This window comes from Hemiscyllium ocellatum, chromosome 19, assembly GCF_020745735.1.
Source record: "Hemiscyllium ocellatum isolate sHemOce1 chromosome 19, sHemOce1.pat.X.cur, whole genome shotgun sequence".
NCBI lineage: Eukaryota > Metazoa > Chordata > Chondrichthyes > Orectolobiformes > Hemiscylliidae > Hemiscyllium > Hemiscyllium ocellatum.
This window is the reverse complement of record NC_083419.1, coordinates 356,339-373,920: the sequence shown is the minus strand read 5'-3', so window position 1 is coordinate 373,920 and position 17,582 is coordinate 356,339. Positions and strand designations below refer to the sequence as shown.

The 17,582-nt window shown below is 42.6% G+C and overlaps 1 protein-coding gene across 5 annotated transcripts in view; it reads left to right on the top strand.

Annotated features, from left to right (window-relative positions):
* osbpl8 (oxysterol binding protein-like 8) overlaps window positions 1-2,719 on the top strand; it is a 419,660-nt gene extending 416,941 nt beyond the window's left edge. For 4 of the 5 annotated variants that reach the window (XM_060839573.1, XM_060839571.1, XM_060839569.1 and 1 more), the window contains one exon: window positions 1,306-2,719. In XM_060839573.1, the coding sequence (XP_060695556.1) occupies window positions 1,306-1,441 (136 nt within the window). In that variant the 3' untranslated portion in view covers window positions 1,442-2,719. The remainder of the gene's footprint in view (window positions 1-1,305) is intronic. The other variant, XR_009645711.1, reaches the window with a different exon arrangement.
* Window positions 2,720-17,582: the final 14,863 nt, after the last annotated feature.

Genomic DNA, 17,582 nt, shown 5'->3' with positions numbered 1-17,582 from the left:
ATGGACTAGCCATATAAATACTATGGCTAGAAGGGCAAATCAGAGGCTGGGAATTCTGCAGAAAGTAACCCACTTCTGACTTCCAAAGCCTGTCCATCATCGACAAGGCATGATTCAGGGATCAGGTTGTAAATTTGCTTGCTGAGCTTGTAGGATTTGTTCTCTGACGTTTCGTCACTATACTAGGTAACATCATTAATGTGCCTCCGGTGAAGTGTTAGTGTTCTGTCCCACTAGCTATTTATCTGTTCTGTCAGTGATATCACTTCCAGTTCTTTTTCTGAGATGTTGCCCATGTACATGACCATGTACATGAGCACCAACTAGCCACCAAAAGACATGACCAACTATCACTGGTATCCATAGGCACAGATGAGGAGGGGTACCTGTTTCGACTGGGTCAATACATCCATCCTGGGACAGGCTAAACAAAGACCCACACGGAAATTACTGGAGTCCTGGCAATCAAACCGGAACTCCATTAACAAACGTATCGATTTGTACCTCATTTACTAACCTCTCAGAAAAAGAACTGGAAGTGATAACACCCACCACATCAGACCAAGACAGATAAATAGCAAGTGAGACAGAACACCAGCTCGCTAATCATGTTACCTAGCATGGTGACAAAATCTCTAGAACAAATCTACCAGCTCAATGAGCAAACTTACAACCTGATCCATAACCTGAGCTACAAATCTTCTCCAAAATGGCAAACAAGTCAGGGATGTGATGGAAACACTCCCAATTTGCCTGGGTGAGTGCAGCTCCAACAACATTCCAGAAGGTCAATAACATCCAGGACAAAGCAGTCAACTTGATCGGTTTCCCTTTCCCCGATGCACTGTGGGAGCAGCGTGTACCATCTCTAAGGTGCACTGCAGTAATTCATCAAGGTGCCCATATTCCATGACAAATAAAAAGGTATGTTTTCTGCAATAATGGTGCTATCAAAATAAAAACATTTGTTCATTCTTATCATCATCATCTGTATTATTCCCCTCTCCTAATCCTCCTCCATGCTCCCTAATTGAAAAGTGTGAAAGGGTTCAGGGCTCCCCAACTGCAGCAGTATGTCTATGATTATGTAGCATGTGTGTAATGTCTAAAATGAAAGAATTGCAAAGGTAGTAGCTGCTAGGTTAATATTGCTCAGGGTATTGTGGATCAGTGAGACTATAGGTGCATGATCAAAATATAAGTTGATTTTTTTCCCTTAAAAGAAGTGCTAGGCTAGAAATGTGAAATACTTATGAATTGCAGTATGTGTTGCCTTTGGACTAAAAAGTGCACTCTTTATTTTAGAAGTTTGACAGCTCTGAGGACTCGAACAGTGGCAAACCAGTCTAATGCAAATCACTCCCTCTTGCAGCACAGAGACTATGCGGTTATTATCTTCCTTATCCTGCTTCAAATTATTATTAACTCCATATTCAATTAACCATGACCAGAATCAAACACAGCCATATTTCAGAGCAACCTGGATCGGTTATTTTAAGGTTTGTTCTTCATTATATGTGGATCACTAACTATAAGGGTGCCAGGCATTATGTTGGACTAAATGTGCTTCTAATTTGATGACAAAATTCTTCAAAACATTTTCATTGCGTGTATGATATTATGTATATTTAATTATCTTGAGTCAAATGCAATGCTTTAAAACAAATTCTCCATGCTCGTTGATGCTCCATATATAACTGGCTAGATACAAGGATCAATTTTTACAACTGTAGTTAAGCCAGTTTTAGCAGAAGCCATAAACTAAATAATGTGCAAATGTTAGAATGCCACTAACTGCAAAAATACTCGTCCAATATACAGAAGTGCTTTTTGAATAATTTCTGAATGCTGTTTTGAGAATTCCCTGTTAACTAGTGCTTAGTTTATGAGTGTTACAGTACCTTAACAGAGACAAGTGAGCTTAGCATACATGTTTAGTTTGGAGTGTAAAATACTTTTTAGCAAGGTCAAAAGTATACTTGTATTTAAAAGGTCAAAATGTATTCTTTTGTGACAGGATGTTGAAGAATGTAAAGCAGTGCCTTCTTGATGATTTCACACTGGGGTGTGTTCAGTATATAACAAACATGATGGGGCTGTGCCATAGGGGAAAATGCCTTATAACATTCCAAATGTGGAGTTTTGTCTTTAAGTTTATTTTGATGTCTCAAGTTGTCATGACCAAACACTGCCATTAAAACCTGTATGGTAGCTTGTAAAGATAGATTTTATTCTGGTCATTTACAGTAAAATTAATCTGAACATATCTTTAACAAGTTGAGTTTATTCCTGACTTTGCGTCAATTATTCCTGTTTTGTGCACGTTTGGTTATGTGTAACTTTTTTTGTCTGTCCCAACCTGTAAAAATAACAGGATTGCATTGTAATTGCTATTCTGGGTGTATTATACTAAGGTTATTTCTGTAAAACTAGAAAGTGTTTAAACCAGCATCTTTCGAAATGTTATTGTTGCATCAACCTATGGTGACTGTTTAAAACAAACTGATTATGCTCTAAAGGACCAGTGTTGTACTTTTTATGAACTAAAAGAAGTTGGACATGTGTGATTGGAGAAAACCATTGGAGGGATCATGTGAATGTTTTATCAATTATACCTATGTATTTATTCATAAAACAATCTTTTGTTAACTAAGATTTATCAAAATTCTTTGTTTCCATAAATTCCGTATTTTCACAAGGTTCACTTAACCAATAAAATATCTGCACAAATAAAGCAGCAAAGATATTTTCATTTATTGTCTTTGTGAGAATTACTTTTGGTCTAGTGTGGGTTGTCAATGTAATACATAGTAGTAAACAAGCAGTGAGATCTGCGTCAGGCACTTGGCATTTCACTCCTTTAATTACCACTTGCAAGACAATATGTATGGTCACTAACGTAAAAAAAAGTTTATGATCAGCTGATGTATGAGATGCATTGGCAGAAAGGCCTTGGAATCTGGCATTTTGCCTGAATCAAACTGAAATGTCACGTCATTTATCCTCTTGATGTTATATTGGAGATGGAGTTAAAAGTTTAGTTTGGCCTTGGGAGTGTGGAATCATCTTGATTTCTTTGACATTGAACGAACAAGAAAAAGAACGAGAAAGTGAGTGAGCCGAGCCAGGTGATGCATTATTTAGTAAAACAATGGCAAGTTAGCATTTTTAGTTAATGACATAACGTTAAAAATAGTCAGTAAAGACTGGCCTCACTGTCAAACTGCCCCAGTCTGACACGGAATCTTGACACAGTGTCAGCCCATCTCAGCACCTTCCATGTGGGAAAAGAAGTAGATGATTCAGCCCGTCAACCTTGCACCACTCTTCAAGTCAATCATGTCTGATTACTCACTTCAAATTTTTTTCTTTCGATATCCAGAAATCAGCGAGGAAGAAAATAGCAATCAGGGTAAAACGTGCCTGGATCAGCATGTCCAGTCAGTCACACTATCGGATTAAGAGTTGGCCCTTCCACATCCCTTGTAAGAGTATGGGCCTTGCTGTCCTCTGCATCTATGAGGCTCTGTGGACTATCAGCAGCAGCAGTATCACACTCCCAACATTATCCACAACCTCATGCCCTGGTACACCCATCAGGGACAGGCAATAAATGCTGGGCGGCCAGCCAGCAACACCCCCATCCTATGAGAGAATTAGAAAATACTCAACTGTTACCACTTAGTCAGGAGATCAATCCTAGTTTAATGGAGTGTGCAGGAGCAGCACCAGATATCCCTAAAAGTGAGATGTCACCCTGGCGATGCTACAAACAGAATTACTTGTGTGTCAAACAGTATAAGCAGCAAGTGGTATAATTACTAGGTGATCCCACCCCACAACCAGCTCTAAACTCTGCAGTCCTACCATATCCAGTCATGAATAATGTTGGCCAATTAAACAACTCACTGGAGGACGAGGCTCCACAAATATCCTGATCCTCAATGGTGGAAGAGCTCAGCACATCGTACAATAGAGAAGGCTGAAGCTATGGAGCGAAGGTCTTATGAGGAAAGGCTGAGGGACTTGAGGCAGTTTTCATTAGAGAGAAGAAGGTGAAGAGGTGACTTAATTGCGACATAATATAATCAGAGGGCTAGATAGGGTGGACAATGAGAGCATTTTCAGATGGTGATGGCTAGCACGAGGGGACATAGCTTTAAATTGAGGGGTGATAGATATAGGGCAGATGTCAGAAGTAAAAAGTGAGGTCTGCAGATGCTGGAGATCAGAGCTGAAAATGTGTTGCTGGTTAAAGCACAGCAGGTTAGGCAGCATCCAAGGAACAGGAAATTCGACGTTTCGGGCCAGAGCCCTTCATCAGGAATGATGAAGTAGTCGGATGTCAGAAATAGTTTCTTTACTCAGAGTAGTAGGGGCGTGGAACATCCTGCCTGCAACTGTAGTAAGAAGAAACCAATTTTAAAGGCATTTAAATAGTCATAGTGTAGGTTATATGGGCTTCAGATTGTTTCACAGGTCGGCGCAACATCGAGGGCTGAAGGGCCTGTGACTCTGCTGTAATGTTCTATGAAATTTTCGCAGCAATCTTCAACCAGAAGTGCTAGTGGATGATGGATCTCCATCTCCTCCAGTGGTCCCTAATGTCACAGATACCAGTCTTCAACCAATTTGGTTTACTCACGTGATATCAAGAAATTGTTAGAGGCACTAAAAACTGCAAATGCTATGGGCCCTGACAACTGACAAAAATACTGAAGACATGCACTCCAGATTATGTTGTACCCTTAACTGTAGTAACGTTTAAATTTAATAAATTCTAGAATTAAGTGTGAAACCATTATCAATTTTAGAAAGACCCATCTGGTTCATTGATATCCTTTCTGGAAGGAAGGAAACTGCCATTCTCACCTGGTCAGTTCTACATGTGACTCCAGACTCTCAGCAATGTAGTCAACTCTTAACTCGCTTCTGGGTAATTAGAGATGGGCGATAAATGCTGATCCAGCCAGCAATGCACATATCCTATGAAGATAAGAAAAGAAGCAGGATACTTCTACTATACTTTTACTATAGGAAGGATGTGGAAGCTTTAGAACGAGTGCAGAGGAGGTTTACCAGGATGTTGCCTGGAATGGTAGGAAAATCTTATGAGGAAAGGCTGAGGCACTTGGGGCTGTTCTCATTGGAGAAGAGAAGGTTTAGGGGAGATCTGATAGAAGTGTATAAGATGATTAGGGGTTTAGATAGGGTAGATACTAAGAACCTTTTACCGATGATGGAGTCAGGTGTTACTAGGGGACATAGCTTTAAATTAAGGGGTGGTAGGTATAGGACAGATGTTAGGGGTAGATTCTTCACACAGCGGGTTGTGAGTTCATGGAATGCCCTGCCCGTATCAGTGGTGAACTCTCCTTCTTTATGTTCATTTAAGCGGGCATTGGATAGGCATTTGGAAGTTATTGGGCTAGTATAGGTTAGGTAGGACTCGGTCGGCGCAACATCGAGGGCCGAAGGGCCTGTACTGCGCTGTATCCTTCTATGTTCTATGTTCTAAGCAGAAGTCGGCCATCTGGCCCATTGAGCCAGTTCTGACATTCAGTGAGACCATGGCTGATCTTTTTGTGGACTCAGTTCTACTTACCCACCCGCTCACCATAACCCTTAATTTCTTTACTGTTCAACAATCAATCTATCTTTGCGTTAAGAACATTCAAGGAGGAAGCCTCAACAGTTTCACAGGGCAGGGAATTCTGCAGAATCTCAACCCTTTGTGAGATGAAGTTTCTCCTCAACTTAGACAGTAGACAATAGGTGCCCTTCGAGCCAGCACCACCATTTATTATGATCATGGCTGATCATCCTCAATCAGTATCCTGTTCCTGCCTTATCCCCATAACCCTTGATTCCACTATCCTTATGAGCTCTGTCCAACTCTTTCTTGAAAGTATCCAGAGACTTGGCCTCCACAGCCTTCTGGGGCAGAGCATTCCACTCTCTGGGTGAAGAAGTTTCTCTTCAACTCTATTCTAAGTGGCCTACCTCTTATTTTTAAACCGTGTCCTCTGGTTCAGGACTCACCCATCAGCGGAAACATGTTTCCTGCCTCCAGAGTGTCCAATCTTTTAATAATCTTATACGTCTCAATCAGATCCCCTCTCAACCTTCTAAAGTCAAGGGTAATCAAGCCCAGTCGCTCCAGTCTTTCAGCGTAAGGTAGTCCCGCCTCCTGATGTCTTTTGAACAGCTGCATCAGAAATTCAAATTACCTAATGGAGACCTCTTTCGATACTTCCAAATTCGAGATTATATACAGAAGAAGACTACGTTATTAGATAGTCTTTATAAATCAGATAGGGAATGTAGTGTCCTACGACCAGTGGGGGTATCTTCCGTCAGTACTATTTATCATTTACTACATGATGAAGTTTCAGGATATATGGACAGTCTGCTTAAAACATGGGATCAGGATTTGGGACTAGAAATCTCTGTAGAAATGTGGAATAAGATTTGGGAAAACACCAGAAGAATCACCATCTGCAACAGAACTCCGGCTACCAGCTGAAGATACTTGACAGGGCCCGTATAGCACCGGTTCAATTGGCAAAATTTAAGGCAGGAGCATCTCCAGTGTGTCCCAAATGTAAAACAGAGGTGGGCACTCTTGTACATTGCCTATGGACCTGTCATAAGATCCGTAGGTACTGGACTAAAGTAGCAAGTACCCCAACAGAAATTTTAGGAACAGAAATTAAAGTGGATTCTTTATCTCTCCTTTTGGGCTTTTCGAACTTACCCTCCCTGGATATGCACGGGAAGAGATTATTTTCTATTCTCCCTTTCTGTGCAGGAAAAATATTTTGGTAAACTGGGTGGCTGAGGGCCCCCCTGGACTTTCAAATTGGCATAGATTAATTATGGAATGTATTCTCCTTGACTTCCTTACAAATATGGTGCACCGAAAGACTGAATTATTTCATAAAATATGGCAGCCCTTCTTGAATTATATAAATACAGATATTTCGGCTATCCTAACAAGGGCTTTTACTTAACTGAGATTACGAACCTGGCTGGTCCGGGGCCCCTTGGGAGAGGAATCCCGCACGAATACGGGTTTTGTTACATTTGATGTTAACACATTCCAAGCATGTATTTCTCAATCCAATTTCTGTGTTATTTGTTGGTTTTTTTTTTCTCTTTCTCTTAGTTGAATAATGTAAGATACTTAATTATACACTCTGGTTAGTTGTAGGTTAGATTAGTAGTTAGTTGAGTTTTGTTCTTTTTTCTTTCTCGGTATTTTTCTTTTGTTAAATTTTGGTTGTTATTTATTTAAGATTTAATTGTATATCAATGTTTGTACTTGAGAGTTTGTTTATTTTTGTAAATTTGTAAAAATGTTAAATTTCTAATAAAAATATCTATAAAAAAAGGTAGTCCCGCCATTCCAGGAATTGACCTCGTGAACCTACGCTGCACTCCCTCAAAAGCCAGAATGTCTTTCCTCAAATTTGGAGACCAGAACTGCGCACAATATTCCAGGTGCGGTCTCACCGGGGCCCTGTACAGCTGCAGAAGGACCTCTTTGCTTCTATATTCAATTCCTCTTGTTATGAAGGCCAGCATGCTATTAGCCTTCTTCACTACCTGCTGTACCTGCATGCTTGCTTTCATTGACTGATGTACAAGAACACCTCGATCTCGTACTGCCCCTTTACCTAACTTGACTCCATTTAGATAGTAATCTGCCTTCCTGTTCTTGCCACCAAAGTGGATAACCACACATTTATCCACATTAAACTATATCTGCCATGCAACCATCCACTCACCTAGCCTGTCCAGGTCACCCTGTATCCTCCTTGCATCCTCCTCACATTTCACCCTGTCACCCAGCTTTGTGTCTTCAGCAAATTTGCTATTATTAATTTGAATACCTTCATCGATATCATTAATTTACATTGCAAAAAGCGACGGTCCCAGCACTGATCCCTGCGGCACACCACTGGTCACCGGCTGCCATTCCGAAAGGGAGCGGTTTATCACTACTCTTTGTTCCCTGTCAGCCAACCACTTTTCAATCCATGTCAGTATTTTGCCCCAATACCATGTGCCCTAATTTTGCTATCTAACCTTCTATGTGGGACTTTAATAAGGCTTTCTGAAAGTCCAGGTACACTACATCCACTGGATCTTCCTTGTCCATCTTCAGAGTTACATCCTCGAAAAATTCCAGAAGATTAGTCAAGCATGATTTCCCCTTCATAAATCCATGCTGACTCTGACCTATCCTGTTACTACTATCCAGATGTGTTGTAATTTCGTTCTTTATATTTGACTCCAGCATTTTTCCCACCACTGAGGTCAGACTAACTGGTCTATAATTCTCTGTTTTCTCTCTCCCTCCTTTCTTAAAAAGTGGGACAACATTAGCCACCCTCCAATCTGCAGGAACTGATCCTGAATCTATAGAACATTGGAAAATGATCACCAATGTATCCACGATTTCTAGAGCCACCTCCTTCAGTACCCTGGGATGCAGACCATCAGATCCTGGGGACTTATCAGCCTTCAGACCTAACAATCTGTCCAGCACCATTTCCTGCCTAATATAAATTCCCTTCAGTTCAGGTCCTTCAGCCACTTTTACATCTGGGAGATTGCTGGTGTCTTCCCCAGTGAAGACAGATCTAAAGTACCAATTCAACTCTTCTACCATTTCTTTGTTCCCCATAATAAATTCACCCGTTTCTGTCTTCAAGGGCCCAATTTTAGTCTTAACCATTTTTTTTCTTTTCACATACCTAAAACGCTTTTACTCTCCTCCTTTATATTTTTAGCCAGTTTACCTTCGTACCTTTTTTGTTCTTTGCATATTTCCTTTTTAGTTATCCTCTGATGTTATTTAACAGCTTCCCAGTACTCCAATTTCCCACTCATCTTTGCTATGTTATACTTTTTCCCTTTTGTCTTTATATGGTCTTTCCCTCATCAGCCACGGCTACCCCTGCCTCCCCTTAGGATTTTTCTTTCTTTTTGGAATGAACTGATCCTGCATCTTCTGCATTACCTGGAAATACCTGCCATTGTTGTTCCACTGCCATCCCTGCTAGGGTATTGCACCATTAAATTTTGGCCAGCTCCTCCCTCATAGCTCCATAATTCCCCTTATTCAACTGAAATATTGTCACTTCCGATCCGACCCCCTCCCTTTCAAACTGCAGATTAAAGCTTATTGTATTGTGGTCATTACCTCCTAATGGCTCCTTTACTTCGAGGTCCCTGATCAAATCTGATTCATTGCACAACACCAGATCCAGAATTGCTTTCTTCCTGGTAGGCTCCAGCACAAGCTGTTCTAAGAATCCTAAGTCTGCACCCCACCCCCCAAAACGTTGAGGCTATGCTGTCTTGTTTTAGTTTCACCCACCAGTGGAAACAATCTCCCTGTTTCTATCTTATCTATTCCTTTCATAATTTTACATGTTTCTAGAAGATTCCCCTCTCATTCTTCTATGTTCCAGTGAGTACAGTCCCAATCTACTCAGTCTCTCCTCATAAACCAACCTCCTTCAATTCCAGAATTAACCAGGCGAACCTCCTCTGCACCCTTTCCAGTGTCAGTCCATCCTTTCTCAAGTAAAGAGACCAAAACTGTACACAGTACTCCAGGTGTTGTCACGCCAGCATCCTATATAGCTGTAACATAATCTCCTGTTTTTTTAACTCTATCCCTCTTGCAATGAAGGACAATATTCCATTTGCTTTCCTAATTACCTGTTGCATCTGTAAACCAACTTTTTGTGATTCATGCACAAGGACACCCAGGTCCCTCTGCACAGCAGCGTGCTGCAACTTTTCACCATTTAAATAATAGTCCATTTTGTTATTCCTACCAAAATGGATGACTTCACATTTACCAACATTGTACTCCATCTACCAGACCTGTGCCCACTCACTTAACCTATCTACATCCTTCTATAGATTTCCAATGTCCTCTGCACACTTTGCTCTACCCACTCACTTTAGTGTCATCTGAGAACTTTGATACCCCACACCTGGTCCTCAACCCTATATCATTTGTGTAAATTGTAAACAATTGTGGTCCCAATACTGATCCCTGAGGCATACCCCACTAGCCACTGATCAACAACTGGAAAAACACCCATTTATCCCACTTCTAGCTTCTGTTAGCTAAACGATCTTCTATCCATGCCAGTACATTACCCATAATACTGTGCATCTTTATTTTATGCAGCAGCCTTTTGTGTGACACCTTGTCAGATGCTTTCTGAAGATCCAGATGCACTACATGTATCTGTTTCCCATTGTCCACTGTGTTCATAATGTCCTCAAAGAATTCCAATAGATTAGTTAAACCTACCTTTCATGAACCCAAACTGCTTCTGCCCAATGGGATAATTTTAACCAGATGTCTCGCTATTTCTTCCTTAACGATAGATTCAAACATTTTTCCCAGAAAAGAAGTGAAACTAATAGGTCTATAATTACCCATCTTGTCTGCCTCCTTTCTTTTTTTTGTAAATATATTTATTAGCAATTTTTTTAACTTTACAAACATATAAAATTATTGAAAAATACAATCAATAACAAATATCAGTTTAATAAAAAGAAAAAAAACACAAATTACAATACAACTACTGTCTACTAACTATTATCCTACCCTATAATACAAAACAAACCTTAACACTCTGCAAAGCAATACCAAAAAAAAGAAAACAATAAAAAATCACAAAATACAGAACAGCTATGCTTGGCGCAAAGCTCCCAAACAAAGGAATGGGAGCATTGTATATATGCCCATATTGACTCAGGAGACCCCCTCCACGGCTCAGGGCTTGACAAATCTAACTATCCTGGTTAAACAAATGCCATAGTTAAGACAACTGATAAATCAATTTCCAAATAACTCAAGTAGGGCTGCCATGTCTTATAAAAATGGTCTGTTGTGTGGTATACCATGTTTATAAAAAAGTCCAAGGGAATGTGCTCCATAATTAATTCCTGCCATCCTAGCAATCCCAGTGGGTTCTCAGACACCCAATTCATCAGAATATTCTTCCTTGTATTATGCAAGAATATTAAATAGTTTCTTTCCATGCCTGTCTAAAGATGGTAAATTCGGTGGACCTAAGAGGAGAGATATTGAGTCTACTTTGACTTCAGTCTTCAATATCCTCCCTATCTCTCCCGCCACAGCGCTCCAATAAACACGGAGCCTGTGGCATGTCCAGAAGCAATGGGTAAGAGTACCTACACTTATTTTACATTTGGGGCATACTGAAGATGCACCTTTTTAAAAATTCGCCAGACGGTCTGGTGCCAACTGAGCCCTGTGCAGAACTTTTAACTGTATAGCGCATGTCCTATTACAGATTGAGATCTTTCGAGTATTCTACCATATGTTCTCCCATGTTTCAGAAAAGATCTCCACTCCCAGCTCTTGCTCCCAGACCTCACATAACCGGTTAATATCCTGCCAGGCCCTGCCACCCAGCAGGCGATAGAGGGCACTAACCGAAAGGGTGCTTGTGGAACGTAGCAACAACCTCTCTGTATCGGGCTTCTCGGGCTTAGTGAGAAGCGTAGTCTTCTTCTAGATGAAATCCCGAACCTGAAAAAAACTGAAAAGATCTCTGCTGGGTAACCCGTATTTGCACCTCAGTTGCTCAAAAGACATCATTACCTCCCCCTCAAACAAGTCTTCCAAACTAGAAACTCCTCTTGCTAGCCATAATTTGAACCCTGAGTCCATCATTCCTGGTCGGAACCCTGGTATGCCAACTATGGGTGTAACTGGCGAAGTCTTGGATAAACAATCCTCACTCTGATGCATCGCCCTCCATGCCTTGACTGTACTAATGACAATGGGGTTCTGGCAATGGTCCATAACTGTCCTCATCTTATCCATGAACAACTTGTTAATAAGAGGGCACTTTGTTTGGGAGGCCTCAACATCCAGCCATATTGAGTTTGGATCGTTACCTCCCAATCACAGACAAAGGACAGTAGGGAACTCAATTGATACCTCCTGATGTCTGGGAAATCAACTCCTCCCACTCCATGAGGCAACTGCAATTTAGTAAGTTTGATGAGGGGCTGCCCACGATGCCAGACAACGGAATCAAACCATCCCAAAAGCTTATGCATTGTTGACCTGGGAAACGTTATAGGGAGTATGCACATGGGATAAAGCAAATGAGGAAGAACATTCATCTTAATGAGAGATATTCGGCCCAGCCGTGAAATTGGAAGAGCCTCCCATCTCTGGAGATCTCGCCTAATATTGTCGAGCAAGTGAGCAACGTTAGTCCAAAATAACAGTTCAAACTTGGGGATAATAACAATGTCTAGGTATCGGAACCCTGCCTGTGACCACTTAAAAGGGAACTTCGGGCCACCTTCAACTTCTGGCACATCCTTAAGGTTCCCCAAAGGCAGAGCCTCCGATTTTGCAAAGTTAATCTTATTTCCTGAAATAGCCCCAAATTAATTGATACATTGTATCAAATGGGATAGGGAGGTGATCAGGTTCAATAAAAACAGAAGGACATCATCCGCGTACAGTGTATTCTTGTGTGCCCTCGATCCCACTCCCGGAGCGGTTATGTGGACATTCTGACGAATGGCCTCTGCCAGCGACCTATCCCCGATGTGAACAACAATGGTGAGGGGGTGCAGCCTTGCCGACTACCCCTACCAATCCTAAAATTCCCAGACTTCACCCCGATGGTGATGACTGCGACCAGAGGGTGGCAATATAAAACCTCTGTCTGGATTAGAGTGGTGCTGGAAAAGCACAGCAGTTCAGGCAGCATCGAAGTCTGTGTGGGTGGAATTGAGGAATCACAAAGGCAAAAAAACCATAATGGGAGTTATGTACAGACCTCCTAACAGTGGTCAGGACCAGGGACGCAACATGTACCAGGAAATAGAGAAGGCATGTCAGAAAGGCAAGGTCACAGTGATCATGGGAGACTTCAATATGCAGGTGGACTGGGTAAATAATGTTGCCAGTGGATCCAAAGAAAGGGAATTCATGGAATGCTGACAGGACGGCCTTTTGGAACAGCTTGTCATGGAGCCCACAAGGGAGCAGGCTATTCTGGACCTAGTGCTTTGTAATGAACCAGACTTTATAAAAGATCTTAAAGTAAGGGAACCCATAGGAAGCAGCGATCATAATATAGTAGAGTTCAGTCTGCAGTTTCAAAGAGAGAAGGCAAAATCGGATGTAATGGTGTTATAGTTAAATAAAGGTAATTATGAGGGCATGAGAGAGGAACTGACAAAAATAGACTGGAAGCAGAGCCTAGTGGGGAAGACAGTAGAGCAAAAATGGCAGGAGTTTGTGGGTATAATTGAGGACACTGTACAGAGGTTCATCCCCAAGAAAAGAAAGATTATCCGGGGAGGGATTAGACAGCCATGGCTGACAAAGGAAGTCAGGAAATGTATTTTTAAAAAAAAGAGATCCTATAAAGTGGCCAAGAGCACTGGGAAATCAGAAGATTGGGAAGGCTATAAAAACAAACAGAGGATAACAAAGAGAGAAATAAGGAAGGAGGGGATCAAATATGTAGGTAGGCTAGCCAATAATATTAGAAATAATAGTAAAAGTTTCTTTCAATACATAAGAAACAAACGACAGGCAAAAGTAGACATTGGGCCACTTCAAACTCATGCAGGAAGCCTAGTGATGGGAGATAAGGAAATAGCAGGAGAACTTAACAAGTACTTTGCGTCAGTTTTCACAGTGGAAGACATGAGTAATATCCCAACAATTAAAGGGAGCCAGGGGGCTGAGTTGAGTATGGTTGCCATTACAAAAGAGAAGGTGCTAGAAAAGCTAAAAGGTCTTAAAATTGATAAATCTCCTGGCCTCGATGGGATACATCCTAGAGTTCTGAGGGAGGAGGCTGAGGAAATAGCGGAGGCGTTGGTTGAGATCTTTCAAAAGTCACTGGAGTCAGGGAAAGTCCCGGATGATTGGAAACTTGCTGTTGTAACCCCCTTGTTCAAGAAAGGATCAAGACAAAAGACGGAAAATTATAGGCCAATTAGCCTAACCTCGGTTGTTGGTAAAATTCTAGAATCCATCATTAAGGATGAGGTTTCTAAATTCTTGGAAGAACAGAGTCTGATTAGAACAAGTCAACATGGATTTAGTAAGGGGGGGTCATGTCTGACAAACCTGTTGGAATTTTTTGAAGAGGTGACAAGTAGGTTAGACCAGGGAAACCCAGTGGATGTGGTCTATCTAGACTTCCAAAAGGCCTTTGATAAGGTGCCACACGGGAGGCTGCTGAGCAAGGTGAGAGCCCATGGTGTTTGAGGTGAGCCAGCAAAGAGACAGGCATAGCTGGGGCCCATAAGGGTTCCCATGGCTACCCCTTTGGTCTGGAGGAAGTGGGAGGATTCAAAGGAGAAATTGTTAAGGGTGAGAATCAGTTCAGCCAAACGAATGAGAGTATCAGTGGAAGGGTATTGTTGGGGACGTCAGGAGAGGAAGAAACAGAGGGCTTGGAGGCCCTGGTCATGGCAGATGGAGGTGTAGAGGGATTTGATATCCATGGTGAAGATGAGGCGTTGAGGGCTGGGAAAATGGAAGTTTTGGAGGAGGTGGTGGGCGTGGGTGGTGTCTCAAACGTATGTGGGGAGTTCCTAGACTAGGGGGCTAGAACAGTGTCAAGATAGGTAGAGATGAGTTCAGTGGGGCAGGAACATGCTGAGACAATAGGTCGGCCAGGGTGGTCAGGCTTGGAGATCTTGGGAAGGAAGTAGAATTGGGCAGTGCGGGGTCCCGGACTATGAGGCTGGAAGGTGTGGGTGGGAGATCTCCTGAGGTGATGAGGTTCTGTATGGTCTGGGAGATGATGGTTTGGTGATGGGGGGGTGGGGTCATAGTCGAGGGGGCGGTACCTTCCACATCCATCAAAGTTTTACCTGCACATCCATAAATGTCATTTATTGTATCCGTTGCACCCGATGCGGTCTCCTCTACATTGGGGAGACCAGACGCCTCCTCGCAGAGCACTTTGGGGAACATCTCCAGGACACCCGCACCAATAAACCGCACCACCCTGTGGCCCAACATTTCAACTCCCCCTCCCACTCTGCCGAGGACATGCAGGTCCTGGGCCTCCTCCACCGCCACTCCCTCACCACCAGACACCTGGAGGAAGAAGGCCTTATCTTCCTCCTCGGAACACTTCAGAGTATCAATGTGAACTTCACCCGTTTCCTCATTTCCCCTCCCCCCACCTTACCCCAGTTCCAACCTTCCAGCTCAGCATCGTCCCCATGACTGGGCCTACCTGCCAATCTTCCTTTCCACCTATCCACTCCACCCTTCTCTCTGACCTATCACCTTCATCCCCACTCCCATTCACCCATTGTATTCTTTGCTACCTTCCCCCACCCTCCTCTCTGACCTATCACCTCCATCCCCACCCCCATTCACCTATTGTACTCTATGCTGCTTTTTCCCCACCTCCACCCTCCTCTCATTTATCTCTCCACCTTACAGGCACTCTGCCTCTATTTCTGATGAAGGGCTTTTGCCCGAAATGTCGATTTTCCTGCTCCTCGGATGCTGCCTGAACTGCTGTGCTTTTCCAGCACCACTCTAATCCAGACTCAGGTTTCCAACATTTGCAGTCTTCGTTTTTACCTGTATAAAACCCCCACCTACCTAGCAAAGACTCCACCCAACCCAAACTATTCTAAGACATAAAAAAGATACGGCCATTCCACCCGGTCAAATGCTTTCTCTGCATCTAAGGAAATCACCAACCCCTGAACTTGAACCATATTCAGCAACCTTCTAATATTATTAGAGGACCTATGGCCCCTCATAAAGCCTGTCTGGTCCTCTTTAATAATATGGGACAACTACCTTTCCAATCTCAGCACCAGGATCTTGGACAGAATCTTGAAATCTGAATTTAATAGAGAGATGGGCCTGTATGAGACACAATCCTCAGGAATCTTCCCCTTCTTAAGAATTAAGGAAATATTAGCTTCTCTCAAAGATGGTGGTAGGCATTCATGCATATAGGAGTGATTGTACATCTCCAACATCAGCCCTGACAGAACCCCTATAAACTTCTTATAAAACTCACCCGGGAGACCATCAGGGCCAGGCACTTTCCCACTCTGAAGTTGCCCAGCTGCCTCTTGTATTTCCTGAACTGTCAAGGGGGCATTAAGGAGAGAGGCCTGTTCCAAGGTTAACCCTGGGAGGTCCAGGTTCTTATAAAAGGTCTCCATTTTAGCCCTCCTGTCTTCGCAACGTTCAGACCAATACAATTCAGAGTAAAAGCTCCAAAAAGCCTCATTAATCTTTTTAGCATCGTATGCAAGGACCCCGGCACTGTCTCTGATTGCAGCAATGGATTGGGGAGCACACTTTTTCCTAGTCAAGTACGCTAAATACATCCCTGGCCTATCCCCATATTCGAACAGCATCTGTCTAGCAAAAGCAAGTCCTTTCTTTGCGTTTTGAGTCAGTATTGAATTCAAGGCCGTGATCCGCTGTAGCTTAGTCACTGAAGACCGCGCAAAATGTGCCACCTCAGCGGCTTTCAACTGCATCTCAAGTAGACGCTGCTGTTCCTCCTTCTGTCATTTCCGGCTGGCCGAATAGGAAATAGCTAATCCCCTAGCAAAGGCCTTAGCAGTCTCCCATAGCATGGACGGACTACAAGCCGTGCCTGAGTTGATAGTCAAGAATTCCTGAAACTCCTTCAAAAACTATTCCACAAATTTGGAATCCTTAAGGAGAAAAGGGTCCAAACGCCAGTGCCGCAAACCTAACCCCTCGCTCTTGGCCTTAACCGCGTGATCCCAATTTTACAACCCATAATTGAATCCAGAAGGGCCGAGGGAGCCAGAAAGTGGCCAATCCTCGTGTGACATTTATGTGGGTTTGAAAAAAAAGGTGAAGTCCCTGCCAGTAAGATGAAGACATCTACCAGCACCAACTCCTCACATAAGTCAACCACCTGCTTGGCCTGTGAAGAAATAGTTGGGAGCCCACAAGGCATCTTGTCCACTGTTGGATCCAAAAGATAATTAAAATCTACCTCTATAATAATGTGCCGTGTTCCAAAAGCACTCAATTTAGAGAAATCACTAATCAAAAATTTGAGGGGATGTGCCAGAGGACAGTGGATGTTTAAAATGCCATATTCCTCCCCATGTATCAGGGTTTTAAGTACCCTCGGATGCTGCCTGAACTGCTGTGCTTTTCCAGCACCACTCTAATCCAGAAACTGGTTTCCAGCATCTGCAGTCATTATTTTTACCTAGGGTTTTAAGTATCACAAATCATCTTTCACCTGTTCTAATAATGTGAACGGAAGATATTTCTGGATAAGTACCGCACCTCCCCTACTTTTAGTAGTAAAGGATGAAAAGAATACCTGGTCATAACCCCCCGTTGTAATTTCAGGTGTTCCCCACCATCAAGATGGGTTTCCTGCAACAAAGCGATATCAACCATTTCCCTCTTAAGTCTAGAAAGCACATTTTTTCCTTTTAACAGGCGAATGACTTCCCTCAATGTTCCAGGTGCACCATTTAATAAGACACTTTCAGAG